At 43.0% G+C, this 25,379-nt stretch overlaps 1 protein-coding gene across 1 annotated transcript; it reads right to left on the bottom strand.

The window, feature by feature from the left end:
* Nucleotides 1–1,177: 1,177 nt before the first annotated feature.
* Nucleotides 1,178–25,379, bottom strand: CHST1 (carbohydrate sulfotransferase 1). The gene is made up of 2 exons (XM_060262555.1): nt 25,128–25,379; nt 1,178–3,166 (listed from the first exon to the last, which is right to left on the bottom strand). The coding sequence occupies exon 2, from the start codon at nt 3,120–3,122 to the stop codon at nt 1,863–1,865; it is 1,260 nt and encodes a 419-aa protein (XP_060118538.1). The 5' UTR covers nt 3,123–3,166; nt 25,128–25,379; the 3' UTR covers nt 1,178–1,862.

The following is a 25,379-nucleotide window of genomic DNA, read 5'->3' as shown; positions in this document are numbered from 1 at the left end:
ACACATATTGTGTGGCTCTTGGGAGCCCTTACTGCCCTATTGGTCAGCTTGGAAAAGGCATTTAAAGTCTCTTTAAATCACTTTGCCAAACCAGCCAGAGGCCTGGAGAATGCATTTAAAGTTAAAGTTGCTTTCTTTTCACTCTCCCTCCCTCCCCCCATCAATTGGCCTGCCTTCCTCGTGGCTCTCAAACATCTGATGTTCGTGTTTTGTGGCTCTCAAACATCTGACATTTATTCTATGTGGCTCTTAGGTTAAACAAGTTAGGCTGAGCAGGGTCAGTACTTGAATGGAAGACCACCAAAGGAGACTCTGCAGAGGAAAGCAATGGCAAACCACCTATATCTCACTTGCCTTGAAAACTCCTTGCTAGGTTCACTATACATTGGTTGCAACTTGATGGCATTTATGTACATAAGCAGGTTAAAAAATCTGGTTTAAATATGTGTTGTGAGTATGGCCCTAAGATTCTGGAAAGGATCCAGCCAATCAGTTGTTGAATGCTGAAAGCATTCTGAGTAAGAAGTAAGGCTACTGAAGTGGAGATTAACTGGACTTTAAAGAGTGATGGACCAAACTGGGCAAACTGCAGTGGCTGCTTAAAAGAAAAAAAAATGTATATATGAAGCTGCCTTGAGTTGGATCACTGAACTGTGATCTCAGTATCTTCTGACTGGCAACAGTTCTGGAACGTCGCAGGACACCAACTTCTCCAACCCTACAACATGAGAGACCTTTCTAATTTGGAATGCTGGGACTGAACATGGGGTCTTATACAGGTGAATACATGCTCTACCACTGAGCTACAAGACCTCCCCAGGTATGCTTGAATATTCCAGCCAAACAGAAGTTTGTTGCAGTAGTGTGAGAGACCATTCTTGAACAAACTGGGGTTAGTGAACTCTTGTTGTTCTGATTTAATTAATTATATTTCATTACATATCAAAATGGCAGGAAATTAGAATCCATATTACCTTGCCTCTGGAATGGCTACTGCTTTTGGTCACTTGCAGACAGATAACACACTTGCACTAGCCACCATTCTTCCTGCCTCCACCCATGAACTTTTAGAGGTGCAACTATTTCCTGTCCTATTCCACCCCCCCAAGTACGTTTGCCACATCAATTAAAGGCATTCATATCTGTCCGGAGTAAATGGTCATTGAGACTGGCCTGGTGAATTTCACCCTCCAGGAACAATTGATTTTATTGAACTACTTATTTGCAGAAAACACAGAGATAAAGCATTTAAGAGTCCATTGCTGCTGTTCAGCAAACCATTTTTTTTTCTTTTTGGCACAAAGAAATGTCATAGGTGTTACTAAACAAACCATGATCAGCAACCAGCCTGATAACATGACTCAAACAGACATATCAAAACAAGATTAAAAACAAGGAGATATTCCACATTCAGCTAACAGTAAAACCTGCTCATAATCAAGAAGAGTTAGGTGGGAAGTGACAACACTATTCATAAATTAGACATATATATATATGTATATATTTATAGTTACCTCTTACATTGTAAAAGTAAACAGTGCAAAAGTATAGTCCCCCAGGTGCCTTTCAGTGTGGAAAAACCTGAGGGTTACTTTTTTTCCTCTTATACATTGTTGTGTGAGTGTGATTTGTAAACATTGCTACCCATCCACAGTTTGCTTCTTTAATTTGTTTTTAAGGTACCCAATACTCATAATTCATACCATAGTCTGAAAGGAGATGCTTTCTTCATGTTAACTCTTTTTGAGACTCCCATTAAAGAATTAGTGCAAATTTCAAGAGTAAATGGGGAAAGGGAGAGTAAGGCAACATTTAGGAAATGGCTCGTATCAGATTTAAAATACGAAACCCTAATGTTTGTGTTACCAGAAGGGCAAGAAGTCCCTTTCTTCCACAAGGCTGATGGAAAGGTTCTTTAACTCCTCTTCAGAGGACACCAGTTTATAACCTAGTTGGACCAACACCTGCTGGCAGGCGTTCTGCGTGAATGCCACAATTTCAAAGGAAAGGCGGAACCGCCACTTCTCGGCAGTTGCTGCTGAGTTTCGGACAGTCCCATATTTGTGTTTGGCTGCAGACCTGTCCCCTCTTGTGTTATTCTGTATCCATCGTTCCACATTGCTGTCCATGGGGATGCCCAGGAATTCATACATCTCCTCTGTCTTTTTCAAAGGATTCCTAGCTAGGTCTTCATACCTTACCAACATGTACTTGCCCTTGAGCCAAGCTGGCCGGTTTAGCCCAGTGGAAACGGAGTTCAAGAAGTCCTCACAGACAGTAGTGAGCTGTGTCACATCCAGGTTATAGGGTTTCCGGCCTGTGCCATCCCAGATACGCCAAAGTCTGTAAGTGTCTCGAAATGTCTCACTCCTGGAGGCAAGGATACCCCTGGGGTCCCTCACTAATTGTATGATTTTCAGATTGAGCCTGGGGTCCTCTACCAAGGCCCGAAGGTCACTGACCTCAGGCACCCGGACAGTTTTGATAGCAACATGCCCATGATCTTTGCATGACTCAGTTGCCAGTGTTAGGTTCAAGGTGCCACATTTTTTCACACAGTCTCCTTCCTCCAGCGGAATATCAATGGTTGTCAGTGTTTCACAAACTGGTGGGGAGCACAGTGCCTTGCTGGCTCCCCGGCGGAATAGCCTGTCTGTTGTATGGTTCACCGGTGGGGGCTTAATGTAATTTTCCAGGAAGTAGAGATCACAGTCGTAGAGGCTCCTCAGCAAATCTCGGCCAGCTCCCAGCATGATCCGCCTATCTGTGGAGCCCTTGGTCTGCGTCAACTTTGGGATCAAAGTGTACTGGACATGGTAAAGGGGTTCAAATAAATAGAAGACATCAAAATGTTGGTTAAAGAGCTGCCCGACAAAAGAGGAACCACTTCTGGTTGTGGCCAAGATGAGGACATGTGTCTTCTTGGAAATATTATATATAAAGGTGGGGCTCTCATCACAAAGCCTGTCAGCTGATTCAGTCTCCTGATTCAGGCTGCAGTTCATTGGGTTGGGTACAGGGCAGCTGTGGAAGGACTTGGTGGTGAAGGTGCGGATGGCTGTGTACTGGATAGCTATAGAGGCCAAAGCAAGTAGGAGGACAGCCTTCCAGGAACATTGCATGGCTGGTCACCTTCATGGAGATTCTTCACAGGTTGCTTTAGTATCTGCAACACAAGAGAATCAGCCTAGTTGAATACAATAGTGCCAGAATACCTACTGCGCAACATAAAGGTGGCTGGATTAGGGTATGAAAAATACCAGATTCAGAAATCTGAAAGAAGAAAACACTATGCAAGGCAGATAAAGGTGGCATTTTAAAAATCTAATTATTTTATAATATGTTCCAGTTTTAAAATTTGGATTCTGTAGAATTTTTTTGCAAATGCTAGGATGTGTAGGGAAAGGGAAGAACACATTTCACAGACAGTGCAGCTGCTCAGGGCCAGAAAGTCCCAATGCGGTGCAGTGGATGGCATGTCAATTGGACCCAGGAGCCCCAAATTCTAGTCCTCAAATTCTGGTTCTAGTCCATAACACTTAGTGACCTGGAGCATTTAACACCCCCATAGAGCTGTTGTGAATAGAAAGTATATTGGCACACTCACCCCATCTGTATGCATCCCGAGTTTCTTGCAGGACTAGTTGTGTGTGAGTGTAAGAGAGAATCCACTGCAAGAAGACTTAAGGAATACATAAGGACCTTATTTTGGGGTTAAAAGTCTCCTCAGTGTTTTTGGTTGAATTAATGAATAAGATACAAATAAGGAATGAATAAGGATCAAGAATAAGGAACCAACTTCAGCCTCCTAGTGGCTTCTTCATTTTAGATAATCCTCAGAAATTTGCTGCTTGTTTTGACTTGGGATGTGATCATTCCACCCCCCCTTTAATCTAGGCTCCTCCCCATCTAAAATGTAACTGTGCATTATGGTCAGGAAAAGGAAACATTAGGTTTGCTCATAGCTTAGACTTGAAACTAGATCTCAAGCATCCAATGTCTCTTTCTCTACAAAGCCACATGACAGTTTAAAAGTCATCTAGGAACAGAGGACTAAAAGGGATAGGTTAGATGGCCTGAAGAGTACTGATAAGAGGCACAATGGGATCTGTACATGCAGTAGCACATAAACATAAATAGAATCATAGAGTTGAAAGGGACCTCTAGGGTCATCTAGTCCAACCCCCTGCATAATGCAGGAAACTCACAAACACCTCCCCTGAAATTCACAGGATCTTCATTACTGTCAGATGGCCATCTAGCCTCTGTTTAAAAACCTCCAAGGAAGGAGAGCCTCCCAAGAAAGCCTGTTCCATTGAGGAATTGCTCTGTCAGGAAGTTCTTCCTAATGTTGAGCTGGAAACTCTTTTGATTTAATTTCAACCCATTGGTTCTGGTCCTACCTTCTGGGGCCACAGAAAACAATTCCACACCATCCTCTATATGATAGCCCTTCAAGTACTTGATCAAATAGATCATATCACCACTCAGATGCCTCCTCTCCAGGCTAAACATCCCCAGCTCCTTCAATCTTTCCTCATAGGACTTGGTCTCCAGACCCCTCACCATCTTTGTCGCCCTCTTCTGGACCCGTTTCAGCTTGTCTATATCCTTCTTAAAATGTGGTGCCCAAAACTAAACACAATACTCCAGATGAGGTCTTACCAGAGCAGAGTAAAGCGATACCATCACATCACGTGATCTGACACTATAATTCTGTTGATACAGCCCAAAATTGCATTTGCCTTTTTAGCCGCCGCATCACACTGTTGACTCATGTTCAGCGTATGATCCACTAAGACTCCTAGATCCTTTTCACACATACTGCTGCTAAGACAAGTCTCCTCCATTCTATAACCATGCATTGGATTTTTCCTACCTAAATGCGGAACTTTACATTTATCCCTGTTAAAATTCATTTTCTTGGTTTTAGCCCAGTTTTCCAGCCTGTCAAGGTCATCCTGTATCCTGTTTCTGTCTTCTTCTGTTTGCAGGCCCTCCCAATTTAGTATCATCTGCAAATTTAATAAGCATTCCCTCTATTCCTTCATCCAAATCACTGATAAAGATGTTGAACAAAACAGGTCCCAGGACAGATCCTTGAGGCACTCCACTTGTCACTCCTCTCCTAGTGGATGAGGAACCATTCTCAAGCACTCTTTGGGTGTGATCTGTCAACCAGTTACAGATCCACCTAACGGTAACAGGATCCAAACCACATTTTACCAACTTGTCAACAAAGATAGTATGTGGAACCTTATCAAAAGCCTTACTGAAATCAAGATAAACAATGTCTACAGCATTCCCCTGATCCAGCAAAGTAGTAACTTTCTCAAAAAAAGAGATCAGGTTAGTCTGACATGACTTGTTCTTGAGAAAACCATGCTGGCTCTTAGTAATCACATCCATTTTTTCTAAATGTTCCAGGACTGACTGACTGATGATTTGTTCTAAAACTTTTCCAGGTATAGACGTCAAGCTGATAGGTCGGTAGTTACCCGGATCCTCTTTATTCCTCTTCTTGAAGATGGGGACAACATTTGCCCACCTCCAATCTTCCGGCACCTCTCCTGTTCTCCAAGAATTCTCAAAAATATTAGCCAGAGGCTCAGAAATTACATCTTCAAGCTCTTTTAGAACCCTTGGATGCAATTTATCTGGCCCTGAGGACTTAGTTACATTTAAAGAAACTGTTTATGTACTACCCCTGTGATGATCCTAGGTTGGAACTTCATACCCTCCTTATATGTTCTGTTTTTGCCATGTTGAGCACCATTCCCCTCAGAAGAGAAGACTGATGAAAAGTAGGAATTGAGCAGTTCTGCCCTCTCTTAATTACCAGTTACAATTTCACTTTTCTGCCCTCGCAATGGGCCTACCATGTCCTTGCTTTTTTTCTTACTCTGAACCCTTTTTTGCTGTTTTTAGCATCTTTGGCCAGCCTAAGCTCATACTGAGCTTTAGCTTTCCTAACTTTTCCTCTACAAGCACTGGTGATTTGTTTATATACATCCTTGGTTATAAGGCCCTCCTTATACTTTTCATGCTTTGTAGGTGAGATGGAGAATAACTTGAATCTTTCCTTTGCTTGTGAACCACACACTCACTTTGTATGAAGCATGCTAATATGACAGGCACATTCATAATCTACAAAAAAGGATTGGTCCTTATTTTTCCTTCAATGATTGCATTTCTGTAAAAAGATTATAGTTAACCAATAACCCAGAATTTACAAAGACAATATATAAATCTAACTTCACATTTGCTGTTCTGTTCATTAAAATGAAACAATCTTTAAGTAAATAGAGAAGCACAGAGCTGGAAGGAACCTAGTCCAATGCCCTGCACAATGCAGGAAATTCACAACTACCCCTTCCTTCCTCCAGTGATGCCTGCTTTATGCCCAGAGGAAAGCAAAAAAAAAAAAAAAAAACCACAGGATCCCTGGGTCAATCTAGTCTAGAAATTTTCTTCCTAAACCCCAAGTGGGGACCAGCATTACACTGGGCATGTAAGAAAGGGCCGTGAGAGCAGAGCGCTGATTCATCCCTAACCTGACTAAATTCACAGAATCAGAACTATAGAGTGCTCTCCATTGTTTTCTCTTTCTTTGTCTTATCTTCACAACAACCTTGCAAAGTAGGCTACATTTAAACAATAGTCAAATAGGGCTGCCAAACTCCTGCCGGGGGGGGGGGGGGGATCCTATGGTTTGGGAGGCCCAACCCGCCAGCATGAAACAGGCCACCGGGGGAATCCCCGCCCCCAAAGAACCCGGTCATCGTGCAACATGGCCTGTGTGATGACGTCTCTTCGGTTTCCTTGAGATGAAGAGTTTGATGAGGACACTCTAGAATTCACAGCAAAACTCTATGGTACCATAGAGTTTTTAGCACAAATCCCCAGCACTACGTGACAATGATGTCACTCCAGGTGATGTCATCATGTCCCCCATGCAAATCATCCCCCATCACAGCGGTGAAGGGATTTGGCAACCCTATAGTCAAATGTAGGCATGCTCACAACTTTAATGCTAGCAGCTCACAGAGTAGAATTTTTGCCTATAAGAATCCCCAGCTTAGAGGGAACATTGGCCCACCCCTCTGGGTGAGTTTTTCCTCCAAAACTTCTGCCCACCCAATCAGAGAGACAGAAGGCATCCTGGGAATTGTAGGCCCTGTAACTACTCCTACACAGGCTTCCCTGGATCCTGTAGGCCTAACTAGGCCTAGAATCATGACACCTCTCAATGAATTTGTTTGTACCATTCATTTCCATATTGGAACATTCCATTTTGGATTCTACAGTATATTGTTTACTGCCTTAAAACTGAAACAGGGACTTAGTTGTGTGTGGTAATTTGTATTATTTGACCTCTGAAGAAGGCCTCTGTAAGTCAAAACACATCAGGTCCTATATAGTTCTTTTTTGGGTTTTTGTCACTTTATTTTATGAGACTTCATTTGGGGCCCTGCAAGGTTTTCATGTTTTTGTAATAAATGTGTATTTTGTCTATATAACTATGTTTTTAACTTTTGATTCCGTATGCAAACTCTAAACTTCCTTTGGAGATTTTCCAGCACAGGCCTGGCAACCCTACTGGAGAGGCTGCGGTCAGGAGAGTTGTCTCTCTGGGAAGGCTGAGCTGAAGAGAAGGCTGAAGTCATGAGACTCCCTCATCCAAAGAGTGGTGGCTCAGTTGGAATTAGACGAAGGGAACTTATAGTCAGGGCTTTTTATTTGCTTTGTACCACCTTTGCTGTTTTTCCATGTTCACTAGGGTTGCCAAGTCCAATTCAAGAAATATCTGGGGACTTTGGGGGCGGAGTCAGGAGCAAGGGTGTGACAAGCATAATTGAACTCCAAGGGAGTTCTGGCCATCACATTTAAAGGGACAGCGGCCTTTTAAAATGCCTTCCTTCCATAGAAAATAATGAAGGATAGGGGCACCTTCTTTTGGGGCTCATAAAATTGGACCCCCTGGTCCAATCTTTTTGAAACTTGGGAGGTATTTTGGGGAGAGGCACTAGATGCTATACTGAAAATTTGGCGCCTCTACCTCAAAAAACAGCCCCCCCAGAGCCCCTGACAGCCACGGATCAATTCCCCATCATTCCCTATGGGAATCGTTCCTGGAGGTGCATAATGGCTATGGGGGTGGAGCTTCCCCCGCCGGCCGGCTGGCTGGGGGAGGGGGGAAGCCTGTAAAACCAGGGAATCCCCCGCTGGGACCTGGGGATTGGGAAGCCTAATGTTCACTATTGCACTAAAAGTTACAACCCACTTGTTTGTTTTTGAGCACTTACAATAAGCTTATTTTTATACTGCCTGAGTCCTCACATCTCTTCAGTCATGGATAGAAGATGTTTATTAAGAAGGAAGACACAGAGGTTGGGTGGGTGCTCTAGGCCCTCCCAGACTGATCCGTACCAGAGTGGTGACAGCCAGTAGAAGGCTCCTCCTGGTCCCCTGCATTTTTCAGTTTCTGAAGGCATAGACCCTACAGCCCCAAAATGCCCATCACATGGTTGCAAGAGAGATGAAAAGAATCAGTTATCTGTTCCTCCTCCTATGCAGAGTTCACCTTCACATTTCATGGTTGCTGTAGAAAATATTGGGCTGGATCCAGTGGAAGATTTCCACTGAAAGAAGGAGGATGATCTTCACTGATTTCCCCCTTCCACAACAGACAGCTTTCTCTCTTCTTAGGTTTTTCCTGGGAATCCCTTTTCCTCCAGAAGCAGCATTTCTGGGGGTAAGTTTAGGGTTGCCAACTCTAGGTTGAGAAATACCTAGAGACCTCTTTACAGTAAGAAAAGTTCAGCAATAGAATCAGCTACCAAGGAAGGTGGTGACTTCCCTCTCACTGGCAGTCTTTAAGCAGCAGCTGTACAAACATTTGTCAGGGATGCTCTAGACTGATCCTGCATTGAGCAAGGGGTTGGACTAGATGGCCCGTATGCCCCCTTCCAACTCTGTAATTTGATGATTCTACTATTTCTATTTTTCAGTAATTTTAGATTAATGTCACATTTCTTATTGATTCATTGCCTTAAGTTTGCTTTCTGGGTAGATTTGCATTGCCTTATTTCACTCCAACACTGTCCGCATTCCCTACTAGGAAGGAATTCCTACCCATTTTCTATGGAGCCGATAGAAAAATTTCTAAAACTATAAGAGGATGTATTAGTAGTAGTACCCAAGTTGTCACCCAGGCTTGATACTGACTTATCCTGATAACCTTTGAGTTTATTTTTATGAGCTTCAGGGAGAGCTTGAAAAAAAGAATTCTGCTACTCTTGGAAAGATGTGCAGCAGCTAATACTTTTATTAGCTTCATTCTCCTTGGTCCCTTCAAACCTTACTATATATGGTGCTTGCACTGTGCCTTGTTGCAAGTGATAACAACTGTGACAAGAAGAATGTGAAGATTTCATAGCAACAGGTGAGGTAAGGAAATGGCAGAGTTAAGATGTGTATTTGGAAACTGAATGGCATGTGTGTGAGAGAGTGGTGCTCGTACATACACACTGCGTACAATCATAACAGCTTCTGAGAAGGAAGAAACTCATCTAAGAGTATCTTGCAGCAGTTGTTGAGAGATTTGCATATGGAGTATGAGCCCCTCACCCAACATGAAGAAACCCCTCCTCTTTCTAATCAATATTATTCTGGCAGTTGCCCAATTCCTAGCAGCATCTGTACTACCCCTAAAACAGATTATAATGAACAAGCCTGTTTCCATGGAAACAATACAGTGACTCAGGACTTTGGGGCTGGCTCTATACACGACTGTCAATAGCAAAAAGCTCTGGGAGATTTAGGATACTAAAGAAACAAGAACGGAAAAGGCCACCTCTGACAAGCTGACACACATACACAGCAGACACAAACTCCATGTAATGTCATGTACACAGAGAGGAACACACAGGCACAACATGGTTTAAGCCCACTCCAGTGTCACGATTCAAACTCCTTCACCTGACATCACAGCTACTGCAGCATCTAGGAGACTTAACTGCAGTATGTTTACCAGTAGGTCCCACCACTTCAATTGTCAGAAGTATCAAGTTGCCTGTTATTGTCACACCAGGATGTTCATATCACCATATCTAAGTCTCAGTGTATCATCCTCATACTGCATGCAGCCTATTTATGTGAAACCTCTATGGAAGCAAGTCTCCTGTTTACCATAAACTTATATTTACTACAGCAGAAAAGACTTTTTGGATACATGAAATTAATGTGTTAAACTATTTAACTGATGTGCATGGTGTGAATTTAAATGATATCTGTTGAAGAAGGGAAAGGACATCCTGCATTTGCCTGGATAAACTGGAATGCACTGCTTTCAAATTCAGGATGGGTGTCTTTCAACAACATTGGAATACTTTATTAGCTTCCTGCTTTTCTATCTGTGAAGCTTATGGCTCTTTTCCTGAGGTTAACTACTGATATTTTAGTTTATTGACCAGCCAAGCCTGTTGACCCAGAAAAGACAGACACATTTCCTCTATTGTCTCATTCAGCTTCTCAACAACCTGTGAAGTATTAGTGTTTTGACCATTATGCAATGGGGAGCTGAAGATGGGATATAAAAACTTGCTCAGGGCCACAACAGTAATTCCCACTGATGACATGAAATCATAATCCTGAATCTTCCAAAGTCAATATCCAGTGTTTTACTCACTAGATGCCGGCCCATGTCCCTGGCCTTGCTTGACTGTAAGACAGGGGGATGTAAAGGCCTTAATATAAAGCAAAGTTCAGCCACTATGCAAATAGTTAGCAGCAGACCCCATTTGGAAACTGAATGGCATGTGTGTCTAGGAGTTACTTCAAGACTGCATGGAAGCATATGATTGGAGTCACAAGGAAGCATGTCCAAAATCAGTGCTGGACTGTGACCAAAAAGATGCATATTAATGCATTTATCCAGGTAACTTCTGTTCATAAAGGACAGCCACCAATTCCTGCTAGCAACTTTTAAATCAATGGTATTCTTATCCTGCAAAGTCGCGTAGGAATCTGGAACATAAACCTGTTCAATGTAGGTCTTCTCACTAGTTGGTCTGTAGTACTGTCCAAGTTAGAGGAACTAGCATCTGTAGTTAATTTCAGTAAAACATGTTAGGTCCTGGGACATGAGCATATGGGTGTAGACGTTGCAGAACACGGTTTTCCCACTTCCCCCTCCTGTTGCAAACCACTGAGTCCTCCTAAAGTTTCTTCCTTGGGTTCAGCAGATCTTCAGGGACAATAAAGGTGTCAAAGTGGGGGTCTTCAGTGGAAGGGGGAATAGGTGGAAATCATCAGCTCCTCTTTTGCAAATGAAGATGCCATTCTGTTGGAGGAACTGCATGGCTGTATACACACCACTACCCACAAAGGCAAAAAATTACTAGTTGATTCCCATGCCTATATTTAACCGCCACATGCAGTTTTAAGTGCATCATGGGGCAGCTATACATTACACATTCACTGACAGCAAATGGTAAGAGGGGATACATTCCAGACACTGGTGCCATAAGGGGCTGTGCTGAGCTCACTGCTGCTTTTGCCATCTGCATGAAGACAGGAGAGGTTCCGGTAGCCAGCCATCCCATGTCATAGCTCACTTGATTTGGAAGGTAACAATTAATTCCTTTTTTCCCTGTTGGATCAAACTACTACATCAGCCAGTGCTAAACATCACATATGAGGGGTGTCCGGGAGTGTTTTTCACTACACTTCCATGCCCATTGGTGACTAACATTATATATAAAGTACCTCTGCAAATCTAATATTGGGAGACAGGAACAGAGTGTAGAGCTGGCAAGAAAGCTTGACCCCCAGGGATGTGCACATATGTCACAAGGAGGAGACCACGGAGGGCTTTCTGCTGGCTGCCACCACTCTGATATAGGTCACTCTGGGAAGAAGAAAACTGCAGATTTATACCCCACCCTTCTCTCTGAATCAGAGACTCAGAGGAGCTTAAAATTTCCTATATCTTCTCTCCCCACAACAGTCACCCTGTGAGGTGGGTGGGGCTGAGAGGGCTCTCACAGCAGCTGCCCTTTCAAGAACAACTCCTGCAATATCCATGGCTAACCCAATGCCATTCCAGCAGCTGTAAGTGGAGGAGTGGGGAATCAAACCTGGTTCTCCCAGATAAGAGTTTGCACACTTAACCACTACACCAAACTGGGTCTCCAAAGTACCCACCCAACCTGTGTCTTCCTTCTCAGCAAGTATCTCTATCAGTGACCAAAGAGATGTGAGGACTCAGGCAGTGTAACAACAATAATTTTATTAAAGTGCTCAAGAATAAACAAGTGAATTTTAATTAATGCAAAAGTGAAAGGTGGAAACAGTAAAGGTGATGCAAAGAAAATAACAGCCCTGATGAGACTAACTAAATGTTTCCTTCCCCTAAAGCCAACAGACTCACCTGTTCAGAGAGAACTCTTCTGACTGCAGCCTTTCCAGAGAGAACACTTCCCCCACTCTAGTTTGGCCTTTTCCTTCCAGGTCCTGACCCTCTGGTCTCCACTGGGCAAGTTTGCCCTCAAAAACTGCTGCCCACCCAATCAGAGGTTCAGAAGCGATCCTGGGAAATGTAGGCCCTTTTACTACTCCAATACAGGCTTCCCTGGAGCCTGTAGACTGCACTAGGCCTATGATCATGACAACATATAGGAAAAGAGGCATCCTAGAGCTCAGTATAACCTTCTGGCAGTATTGACTGTCTAACTAGGGAGTCAGGCTATCTTCTTCTCTTTGTTCTTTCAATAGGCTCTTCTGACAGACATGAAGCTACTGCATTATAAAAAAAGGGGGGGAAGCCTGTTAGAAGTGATAAAATTGTAGCTTGACCACTTGTGTTAACTGCCTTACTGAATGTTAACTTTGTTTCTGGAGCTGAAACGCTGCTTCCTTGCAGACAGGGGAGATAATAGATTTTAAAGGCAGAATTTAAGACTTGGACACAGCTCCATTTGTTGCATATTTGAGAAGATTTTGAGCAAGGGAAAATAGCTCATATTATTGGCTAAAGACACCAATGCCTAGGGTTGCCAATCCCCAGGTGGGGGCAGGGAATCCCCCGGTTTGGAGACCCTCCCCCCCGCTTCAGGGTCATCAGAAAGCGGGGGGAGGGGAGGGGAATGTCTGCTGGGAGACTTATTCCCATAGAAAATCATGGAGAATTGATCCGCGGGTATCTGGGGCTCGGGGGGGGGCTGTTTTTTGGGGTAGAGGCACCAAATTTTCAGTATAGTATCTAGTGCCTCTCCCCAAAATACCCCCCAAGTTTCAAAAGGATTGGACCAGGGGGTCCAATTCTATGAGCCTCAAAAGAAGGTGCCCCTATCCATTATTTGCTACAGAAGGAAGGCATTTAAAAAGGTGTGCAGTCCCTTTAAATGTGATGGCCAGAACTCCCTTTGGAGTTCAATGATGCTTGTCACAGCCTTGATCTTGGCTCCACCCCTAATGTCTCCTGGCTCCACCCCCAAAGTCCCCAGATATTTCTTGAATTGGACTTGGCAACCCTACCAATGCCTATCCAGGAGAAAAGGAGGAAATCAAACTGGGAATGTTGAAAAAGAAAAAACATTTCTCTTTAGGCATTACATGGAGACTATCCTGTGTGTACCTCCAGAATCAAACTTAGCTAGTCAACAAATAAGTTGCATTTAACAAACTGGCTATCTCTATGGTTGCCAGGACTGTGTTGGAAAATACCTGGAGACTTTGGGGGTGGATCCAGGAGAGGGTGGGGTTTGGGGAGGGGAAAGGTCTCAGTATGGTATAATGCCATAGAGTCCACTCTTCAAAACAGCCATTTTCTCCAGGGAAGCAAATCTCTGCCAGCTGGAGATCAATTATAAAAGCAGGAGATCTCCAGGCCCCACCTGGAGGCTGGTAAGCAATAATTTCTGAACAGTTTTAAGAATGTGGCAGGATCAAGACCTGGCTTCTCAAGATGGTTTATATCCCTTGATATGATTTGGGTAAGTATTTACCCAACTGAAGTACAAGAAGTGCTAGATAGATAGTAGGGCTGGAGATAGAGTGAGAGGAGTTATTTAGAGGATAGTAATCATTCCTTAAGAGGAGATGTTTTGAGAAAGAGGATCTAGAGTAGGAACTAGTTAAAATAATGTAAACATTTTAAAGCATTACATGAAGACTCCATCCTTTGTGTACTAACGTAACAAAACCCAGCTACCAAACAACTAAACTGCATTTAACAAACAAGCTATCTCTGAATAGCTACTGAAGACTCTGCCCATCCCTTGATATACACAAATGATTTTCCTTCTGCTTATTTATGGGTAGGGATGAAAAAGAGAAATAGAAGGGAATATGTTGTGTTGTGGGAAGAGAATATTTGATATCATAAACAGTTATAATCTGATAAATTTTTAAATTAAAAAAGTTAATTCCAGTCTAGGTATTTTTGGTACTTTATAAAACTTGTTTAAATTTCCAGCAAAGGCCATACATAACTGAGGAAAGCACCATAAAGTCTTTTAAAGTGATGCCCAATGTCACAGATCTAGCAAGGAATATACAGAAGAGCTGTTGCTGGCTTTGGCTAAAAAGATAGAAGGCATTCCTGCAGGCCAGGGCCAGAGTTGGCCTGGCACCAAAAGGTAACTCTACATGTTACAGAGAGAATAAAGTGTCTCAGATTAGAGAGATTAGATCAGTATGCAGGTTAAATAAAGAATGGAGTTTTGGAAGAACATATAAAACATAGCATAAGTATGAATATAAACATATAAAACATAGCATAAGTATATAAAACAAAGGGATACACACACACACACACAAAATAAAATGTAAGATCTATTTTTATATAGATAAAATGGAGGAAAGGATAATGATGAGCCATCTTGGGTCCACATTAGGAAGGAAAGATGGGATATAAATTAATTTAAAAAGTAATATATAAAATACATAGTTATCTCTTAAATTCTGGGAAGCCAGAAGCGGCTGAATGTGGTAACAACTTAGCCAGTAACAAAGTGATGATATGAAAAGCATCCTTCTTAAAGGCTAAAAAAGAATTACATGTATGATTAAGTTGTAATGACTAACTCTGATATTCATAGCTATGATTAAAAGTAACAAGAATGTACTAACAAAAAATTATATGGTTTTAGAGAGGGCATGTGCATGGGTGATCTTGTACATTGTTCTAAAACTGTAAGACTACTGTGTGAACCCTATCATGTGTGGCAGCTAGCTGTCCTTAGGGATAACTCTAGAAATCTATAAAAATTAGTATTCTGAACTGGTCCAGGGCTCCTTCTTCACAGATGAAGCTTCTTGCCTTGTGAAGCTGCTTACTTTCAGAAAATATAATACTTTTGGGACTCAGAAGCTTCATCAGTGTGATCAGTGGTATGTGTGGGATGAGGTCTAGTATTCTTGTATTAGTTGTTTTATAATGGAAAGAAAAAGGGTAACTGAAAGCAAAGGTTCTGTAACAGTTCTGTCCTAAGTAGAATCACACCCTTCTCAACCAGTTGACTTTAATGGATTTAGAAAGGTGTAACTGTTTAGGTCTGCACTGTATGGACACACACACTAAATAACATTCTTTCAGTCTACTTTGCAAATGGATTTTACTGTGTGAAATGGCAAAATCCACTTGCAAATGATTGCTGAAGTGGCTTGAAACTGTATTATTTAGCATGTGTGAAAGCATCAATTGAATATTACATTTTGTATCAAATTCCAGGATGAATATAAAAAGTTTTGGCTGTATCTCTTGCCAGAAGAGTAAAGGTCTAATGCAGTAGCACTGATCAGAAGAGCACATCTTCACTCATATCAAGCCTGACAAGTGTCACGCAGAGCACTACCTCTGCCGGATTTCCTCCATCCAAGGTTTCCTTTACTGTTATAGTGTGTGACTTCCATTTTCTTCATCTTTCTTTGCTTCTTTCCTCAATGTGTCTGTATTTCTATCAAGCCTGTTGAATATACTGGTGCCAGAATACAACCCCCTCCCATTTGCTGTGCAGTTTAAAATTACTCTTATGTATTGATTGCACATGCAATTAAAGATTTTCTCTTGCACCCTTCTTTAAATTACATAGTTGAGTTTTACTTTAGTTTGGTCAAAAAAGGGAATCCGGTAGCACCTTGAAGACTGACATAATTTCATTGTGAACTTTTGTGAATCAAAGCTAACTCCTTCAGATGCATATAAGTGTACATCTATCAGGCTCAGTTAGCTACTCAGAAGAAGTCATAGGGAGAGACATTATAAAGAGATGCTGGTGTAAAACAAGATTCAATTAAAATAGAAATGCACAAAGAAATAAGATAATGGTACAGATTAACAACTGTAAGGAGTGGGATATGCAAGTTATTAGCATCTACAGTGAGACAAGAAATCAAGGTCCCTGTTAAGCCTGTGTGTGTGTGTATTGTCTTGAGTTTGTTAATTAATTCCAATTTAGTGATCTCACATTGGAACCTCATGAAGTTCTTTTGGAGAATAATCACCATTAAATCAGCTATAGTATATAATGACATATTTGAATCCATTTATTGGAGGAGGGGGGGCTATCCTGTTGTCCAGTGTAGGGCAGAAGGGCATTGTTGATGAAGTTAAGGCAAGTGGATGAGCACAGGCTGGTACACCAATGCTATTATGTTCCGTAATAATATTAGCTAAGCGTATGTGGGGACAAGGTTGGCATGTGGATTTGTTGCAGGGCTTGTACCTGGTTTGTGTCTCTGTTAAGTAACCCATTTTACATAGTAGGCAGTGGTAAGGTCTGCCACCCAAAACCTGCATGAGAAGGTGATCATTACCCAAGATGGGTTGCAAATCTCTGGTGATTTGCTGGGCTGGTTCAAGTTGCAAGCTGTGGATGACAACTGATGGTGTTCTGTTGTTATCTCATTTGGGTCTGTCATGTAATAAGCTGGTTCTGGGTACCAGTATAGCTTTGTTGATCTGCTCATAAGAACATAAGAGAAGCCATGTTAGATCAGGCCAATGGCCCATCCAGTCCAACACTCTGTGTCACACAGTAACAAAAAAATTATATATATATATATATATATATATATATATATATATATATATATATATATATATATACACACACACACACACACACACATACACACTAGCCACTGATGGACCTCTGCTCCATATTTTTATCTAAACCCCTCTTGAAGGTGGCTATGCTTGTGGCCACCACCACTTCCTGTGGCAGTGAATTCCACATGTTAATCACTTCCTTTTATCCGTTTTAACCTGACTGCTCAGCAATTTCATCGAATGCCCACGAGTTCTTGTATTGTGAGAAAGGGAGAAAAGGACTTCTTTCTCTACTTTCTCCATCCCATGCATTATCTTGTAAACCTCTATCATGTCACCTCGCAGTCGACGTTTCTCCAAGCTAAAGAACCCCAAGCGTTTCAACCTTTCTTCATAGGGAAAGTGTTCCAGCCCTTTAATAATTCTAGTTGCCCTGTTGTGTGGATTTGTCCATGCTTAGGCAGGATAAAAGTTATTGAAGTATTGGTGGAATCTCTCAAGAGCTTCCTTTCCTATGTGACCAGGTGATAAAAATGTCATAAATAAATCACTAGCACAATAGATGAATTAATGGATAGGAACTGAGGAAGTGTTTTTCTAAATTAGCCATGAAAATGTTCTGCAGCCAGAGGGGAGTGGGAGGGATCTGTCCAGGCTACTGACCCAGACTTCTCATGTTGAATGCATGGGAGGTGTTGGAAAGAGGGGGTGAGGTGGAAGCAGAGTGTATGCAGGGAGACAAATAGCTATGCAGATCTGGTTATCTCACTGCAGGGTTCTGAAGCTTTATGTCTTCCAGTTTGACCAGAGCCCGCTTATGCCTCAGGAAGCAAAAATCTTAAGCTTCTTACACTTCCAGTATGGCTTTCATGTAATGGTATGGAGAAACTCCTCAAACTGCAGGACCCAAATCTGTCCTTCTTCGTTGCTTTTTATTAAAGCAGATGACATTAATTTGCAGATATAGGTTGTTGCCAAATTTGAAGGAATGGTGGGTAAGAACAGACTGGCAAAACCTGGTAGCCAATTTGCTGTGTTGCTGACAGGGATACAGTTCTTGATTGCTAGCAGTCCATTTTGTGGTAGATGTTTATTTATTCTTAAAATTTATATTCCACCCTTTTGCCCTCATCAGGGCCCCTAAGGCTGCTAGCATATTTAAGCATGCATACATTTTGAAAACCATTAAACTTAAACAAAAATGTATCATTAGAACAATTAAAAACAAGTTAAAATGCACATACAAAAACATAAAATCAACAAAACATATGGTAGAAAGGAAGGATCACTGAGGAAATAAATGCCAGACAAAACAAAAATGCCTTCATTTGTGGAATTGTGATTATGGATGGAAATACAATCCTAAACATATTTCATTGTAAGGGTACCTCCCAATGAAACAAATGTCACTTACTTCTAAGTAAACATGGCAAGGATCAGGGTATGAGCCCTTTTTATATTATTGGCCATTTAGTATTAGGGAAATAAATTGTTAGTGGTTAAAGTGCCACTGGTCTCTTGTTTCTACTACCTATGGACGGATAAACTATAGACAACAACAGAAGATGATAAGCAAGTCTCTTTGGGGAAAGAGTTCTAGAGTTAGTATATAAACATGCTCAACACCCGTAACAGTCAAGATTATATTGTCCAAGAGACTATCAACTGTAATTTTCTATGGAAGACAGAAGTATCATGCAAATAACTGGGGCACAGCTGGCATAAAAAAGAAAGTTTTTAAACCTTGCTTTTCATTAACCAAAGGAGTCCCAGAGACTTCAATCTCTCTCTCTCTATCTCTCCCCACATCAGACACCCTGTGAAGTAGGTGGGGCTAAAAGATCTCTGAGAGAACTGTGACTGACCCAAGCTCACCCAGCTGGCTTCATGTGGGGGCATGGGGAATCAAACCTGGTCCTCCAGATTACAGTCTGTCACTCTTAAACTACTACACCAAACTGGCTCTCACTAAACTGGCACTACACCAAACTGGATAAAGCCTGAGGATGAAATCTGTACTATAACTCAACACATCTACAATGATCAGCTGATGCCCGAGACAATGGGGCATCTTAGGTTGCCTTTGGAGGGGGGGGGCAGCAGATAAAAGATGTGAGACTAAAGTTCCTAGGGTATGTCCTGTACATATGAAGATAATCCTATATATATATAAGCTCTTTCACTTGGCAATACCAAGCTCTCTCATTGCTTGGGGTTGCGTTGCATCAACCTTTGGCCCATCCAACTATCAGTCAAGAGTACTTGCATACCATTGGTTGAGTCTGCTCCTCTCTCCTGCCTGAGAAGCTATTGCTAGCCAGCCAAGCTGATTCTGTCAGTAGACGGCAACCAACCTTGGTTCTGGAAGTTGCTGGCTCTCCCTACTCTCCCATTGGCTGAGCCACCTGATGCACTGTTTCACAGATGAGAAAAAGAAACCCTTCCCTTGATTGGCTGAGGGAGGAAGGTGGAGGGAAATTGCCAGAGAAGGGCTTCCTTTGATTAGCAGAGAGCTCCTCCCTCTCCTTGTCTGGAAGGGAAACAGCCAGAGATGGGGGGGGGGGGAATAGTGTCCCCTGGCAGCAGGCCAGATACAGAGAGGGAGGGAGGGAGGGAAACCAAGACAGACAGAGAGAGAGAGATTGAAGTCCTGTGCTCAAGAGCAACAACATTATCAAAGAGACACAGTTGGACTGAAACATATCACTAAAGGCCTCTGAGGGAGAACTCATTGGGGCCAGTCCTGACTAGGGCTGCCAGTTCCAGATTGGTGGGAAATTCCTGGATATTCTGTGGTGAAGTTTGAGGATGGCATAGGAGTTAGGGCTTCCGAGAGGGGCTCTTGCTGTGGACTAGTCACAGACTTTCAGCCTAGCCTACCTCACAGGGTTGTTGTGCAGATCAAAGGGGGGAGAGGAGAATGATGTAAGCTGCTTTTGTCCCCCTCCCCCCCACACACACTGTGGAGAAAGACTTTCCTTCTCCTGGGTAGAGGCTGCAGGGAAGGGGGATGGATGGAAAGCTGAAGTCAGAGGGGCAGAGGGGAAGGAAATGGAGTTGACAACTCCAGATTAGGAAATCATGGAGATTTAAGGGGAGGAGCCTTGATGGGGTTTGAGGAGGGATTGGACCTCATACAGGTACAATGCTATACACTCCAACCTCCAAACAGCCACTTCCTCTGGGGTACTATTGCCAAATTCCAAGTGAGGGCTGCAGATCACTCAGAATTACAACTGCTCTCCAGATGGCAGAGATTCATACCCCTTGAAGTGGTGGTGGAGGGGTGAATGCCTTCACTTGGGAGGGTGGGAAGAGCTGCTTTCTAGAACCCATTGTATTTTTCTTCACAACAGGCCTTATTCCTAGTTCAACCATAATTCCAATTAATTTCTAAGAATAATGGTTTGCAAATCATGGTATTGAAGAGTTATCTCTTAGCTTTGTATATGTAATGCAACTCATTCATGATGCCAACAGCTTTTCTTTTGCTAGGTTCATCAATTATGATTTCAGAATTTTTTCCCCAACTGTTTACTGCATCCCTTTTAGTATAGCTGAGGTTATGCTGTAAACAGGGCTTTTTTTGAGCACAAATGCACAGAAACGCAGATCCAGCTGGCTTAGTACCAGGGGGTGTGACCTAATATGCAGACAAGTTCCTGCTGAACTTTTTCTACAAAAAAAGCCCTGCGTGAAACAATGGTGACAGGAGGTTTGGCCTAATATGCAAATAAATGCCTGCTGGACTTTTTCTACAAAAAAAGCCCTAGCTGTAAGCAATGCTGCTTGCTGATTATTTCAGTTTAAATCATTCTGTGATACACTGCAACCTGGGTATTTACCCAACTACAGTACAGAGGTTCTGGGTAGACAATAGGATTAAAGACACAACGAGGGAAATCATTTAGAGGACAGCAATTGTCCTTTAAGAGGATAAATTTTGGGAAGGAAGAACCAGAGTGACTGCCCATGATGGCAAGCTGCCCATGATGCCAGGAGGGGGTAGCTGTACAAACAGATTTGGCAGCATTTTCCCCACTTTATAGAAGACTTACAGGGGGAAAGAGGGAGGTAGAAACTATTGAGGACACATGCAGGAAATTTCTCAATGTGAAGCCAAGTGAATGGAAGGCTTCATGAAGACCACTTCCTATCTTATTATTCCCTGCTTACATTCTGAAAGCAAACGTGGAGAGGCAGTGAGAAAATGGGCACAGGCACATGTCTTTGGAATGTGAGAAAAATCAGATGGCAATGCGGCTTTGAGATGTGTAAACAGCAAATGTATTTTGCAGCACTTTGGCAGATATACTTCTTAGATTCACACACATACAGACACACACACACACACAAAGAGGCATCTCAAAATTAATTTTTTCATTTTCCAAATAAACATGTTTCAAAACATCAATAAAGAACAGCAGCAACAGATATAGTTCTAATACAGAACCAAACTCAACATTATTTCAGCAAGCCCCAAACCCACATGTGCTGAACTAACTGGGAACACAGGAGCCCACCTGTACAGGTAGGTGACCACGGCTAAATCCTTCACATGCTCTCTCTTTCCTGCAATTGCTCTCCCATCCAATTTTAGGAAAAAGATAAAATTGTCCAGGGGGAGCATTTGTAAGGTAAAATCAGTGAAGAGAAGGAGGACTAGGCATGCCTTTGTGCCCAGTGACTCTCCCTTTCAAATAACTGTGAGCCCCACATTAGCATTATTGCTTTGGAGGGGGGGGGGATTAAAAAACTCATGTAAAACATTTTGCTGTTAAATAGTTGGTCTTTCAGACAGAAAACTTTTCATATTGTGCAGTACTGGAACCCATTTTAAACCCTTCGGACTGGTCATTTTAAACACATACTTATTAGAAACTGGGAATTATTTTATGAGCCATAATTGTAATTCTAAACTAGTCAATCATTTGTTCCAGACCCCAGCCCTAAAGAATATGAATATTTCATTGATACAACTGTTAGCCTGCATCTGCTTCATCTTCTCTCTCTGAGTTTGTAACTACCTCATGCAGTTTCACCTGATATCCATCTCTCTGTCCTACCATCTGGATTCCCCACTACCAAAGTAGCACAGTTCATTCTTTGCATCCACATGAGAGTATCTTTAGCAAAAGCTTTTTCAGAAAAGCTACCAGCTATTCTCAATACCCATCAATAGTCAAGCTTTTGAGCAAAACTCTTCTTTCTGATTCACCAAATAGATGCTTGCTTCAGCAGCCTGAGCCTAAATCATAATATTCAGCTTTCCTGCCCCAGCCTCCCCACTGCTAAGATATAGTTTCATTTACACTTGGCTGGATATTGGTAACATTAGCACCAAATTGTTTTAATAATGTTTTAATTGTTATACTGTTCAAAGTTTTAATTAGTCATTGTTCTATATTGTAAATGCTTTTAATGTTGTGAGCCACCCTGCTTCGGCTGGGAGGGCGGGATATAAATCCAATAAAATAAATAAATAAGTAAAAAATAACGCCTTCCCTCTCCTTTCACAGTGGACACCTTGGCTATAAGGTTGCCAGTTCAAAATCGGGGTGGGGGGTAAGAACGGTGCAGTGTACTCTGTAAGGGGATGGTAAGAAATAATGGATACTGTTGGTGGGGTCCTAGGGATATGATGTCCTCTGGAATATGCAACCACCCATTAGAAGCTCAGGACTTCTTTAGTACAAGATCTTCCTTAGGGATTTTTGAGATATCAGCTCAAAGCATGCTCATGCATTTTAGCCTTTGCAAGTTATAATTCAAATGCACAATAACCAATCCAAACATAAACAGATGGAGGGTAGACTTGCTGCACATTGGTAGAAGCACTTAACTTTAAGCAGAGACTAGATGATCTGTACCACATTCCCTAAAGGGGAAAACTGCGTGACTGCAAGACAGACATGTGTATGAGAGCTGGAACTGCTCTGGGTTTTAAGACAAAGTCTGAAAACTTATTGCCAGAACAAAGAGAGAAAAAGAGAGACTATGCCCTTGTCTCAAAATTGGTCAGGTTTGATTCCTGTACATCTCTGCTCTTCATAAGTTCAACTCTTGTTTTAGAATTTGTAGTGGGATGAGGAAAGGAGTGTCATCATCAGTGATGATGTCACACATATTGTCCAATAAGTGCTTTCACACAACCACACACCAGACAGCACATACAATTAAAATGCCCCTTCTAAGGGGGTGGAGGAAGAGATTTGCCTCATCTATGCAACAGTATCTTGCAGTTTAAATGCTGGATAAAATGCATAAACAGAAACATTTTTTGCCATATAACAGTGATTCCCACAAGTGTTTTTAAGAAGTAGGTGAGGCCAGGTAGGGCTTTTGCCCAATAAGGATTCTGACTGACTGTAGAAGAGTCAACTGACTGTGCAGGTTGTTTAAAATGTTTTGGCAGCTGCCACCACAGCACAAGAATCTAGACTGTGTTACTGAAGTTAAGTTGTGGCAATCATTTTGTGGCTGGCTCCGCCTCTTGCAGCAGCCATTTTGTGGCAGCCATTTTGTTGCTGCACCTACCATGCCATGTCAGAATTCCAAATGTGCCTGCAGGCTTTGTTGGGGACTCCTGCAACATAACAAACAAAAGCTCCAGTTTTACTTCATTTTTGTGCTATAAATTGATCATCTGAAAAAAGTCTTTAGTTTTCACTTCTTTGTAATGTTCCAGATCAATTTGGGGCACAAATACAGTTATATAAATGAAACCTTGAATTCTCTTATCCAAAACTGCCCCCCCACCAAAAAAAGCCAGAAACACCCAAGAAACCTAGCACATTTGTCTCTACTTATGATAATTGCGTAGTCACTTCATGTGATGGGGGATAACAATCAAGCAAGGGAGGCATATTTGCTGGCTTTTTTTTTTCTGCTACCAGGCTTTGACAAAGGGATTACTGAAAGGTGCATATTGTGCTTCCTTGCCACTTCAAAATAAATCTGAGTGGTTACTAGAGCTGTTCTGGAATTGAAAGTAGGGGAAATCCTAACCCACCAGGGGAAGGACTATACATAGAGACAGAAATTAGAACCACTGATCCAAGTATTGTTTGGGGATTTCAGCTGTTACTTTAATTACCTAGGAAAGTCAACGATAACAGTGCTGAGAAAGAACTAAGGAGCAGGAGCACCATTGCTACCCATTAACACGAACTCCCTCCTCTCCAGCTCAGCTACCTTGCGCACGAGTGTTTCCTTTCCACTTCATAGGATGGAGATGGAACTTCTAAAGTCACCCTCTGTGTGTGCTCCAAGCCAGAGCCTGACCTACCCCGTGGAACTCCAGGACTTGTCATGATCCATACCAGCCTCTTTCCCCCAAATCATTGCCTGACTCTTAATTTGGGAGCAGACTCTTCCTTGAGTACCAGTTCACTGAAGCTGGAGGTGGGTGCCTGGATTTCTGGAAGCCCCGTTTTCCAAGAGTAGGTTTTCTGAACTTGGATAATAAACCGCCCTGTTCCAGCGGGCCGGTCATCGCCACGTGTGTATGCAATGACACACCGAAAGTCGCCCTCCCGTCCTGATACCTGTGGAGCAAGCCTTCCAGGCACAGGCAAGCGAACCCTCTCTCACGATCCACTTAATGCTGATGAATCCAGAACAACCCCACCCCCCCACCCCCCACCGACCCTTCGTGCGGTACCCACTCTCCGACAGAGCGGTTAGAAACACAAGTCACTCGTCTCTTTCCCTCCTGAACTCCCTGCCTGGGAGGCGAATCCGACACCGCACTTACGGGGCGTTCACGAACCGCTAAACTGCATTCGACAACCTCGAGCGTGCGCTCCGATTAGGAGTAGCAACTCCCATTGGTTTCTGTCATGCCAAGCATCACCCAAGCCTCAGGGTGTGCGAGCCCCAAAGAGAATCCCGTCCCAGTCCCACCCGCTGACCAGCTGCTGCCCTCGTGCCGCATCGCCCGCCCCCCCCCCCCCCCGGCATACACCCGCAACCTAGGCTGGCCGCAGAGGCAGTAGCCTGGGTGCCAGGAGGGCTCGGAAGGCGCCTTCCCTACCCCGTCACGTCCCACCACCCCATCCTGGTCCGCTACCTTCTGAAACGCGGAGCTACTCTGGGCGCGGCGGCCCTCCGCCTCTTGTCAGGCTTGCTGCCACTGCCGCTGGCTCCATCTTCCCTCCGCAGCTCAGGCTTCCTCCGTCCCCGCCAGCTGCGACCGCGGCATCCTCTGCCTCTCTCTCCTCGGGGCTGAGCTCTTCCTCTCGCCGGCCCCCTTGCACCACGCACGCGCGGCAAGCGGAGGAGGAGACCGGCGCGCGGCTCTGGCGGCGGGGTTTCGGCGTGT

Source organism: Heteronotia binoei, chromosome 21 (assembly GCF_032191835.1).
Source record: "Heteronotia binoei isolate CCM8104 ecotype False Entrance Well chromosome 21, APGP_CSIRO_Hbin_v1, whole genome shotgun sequence".
NCBI lineage: Eukaryota > Metazoa > Chordata > Lepidosauria > Squamata > Gekkonidae > Heteronotia > Heteronotia binoei.
The sequence above is the reverse complement of the archived record's forward strand: the minus strand, read 5'-3'. Positions and strand labels throughout refer to the sequence as shown.

Coding starts and splice junctions, on each gene's coding strand:
- CHST1 (XM_060262555.1), bottom strand. CDS start 3,122: ATGCAATGTTCCTGGAAGGCTGTCCTCCTACTTGCTTTGGCCTCTATA.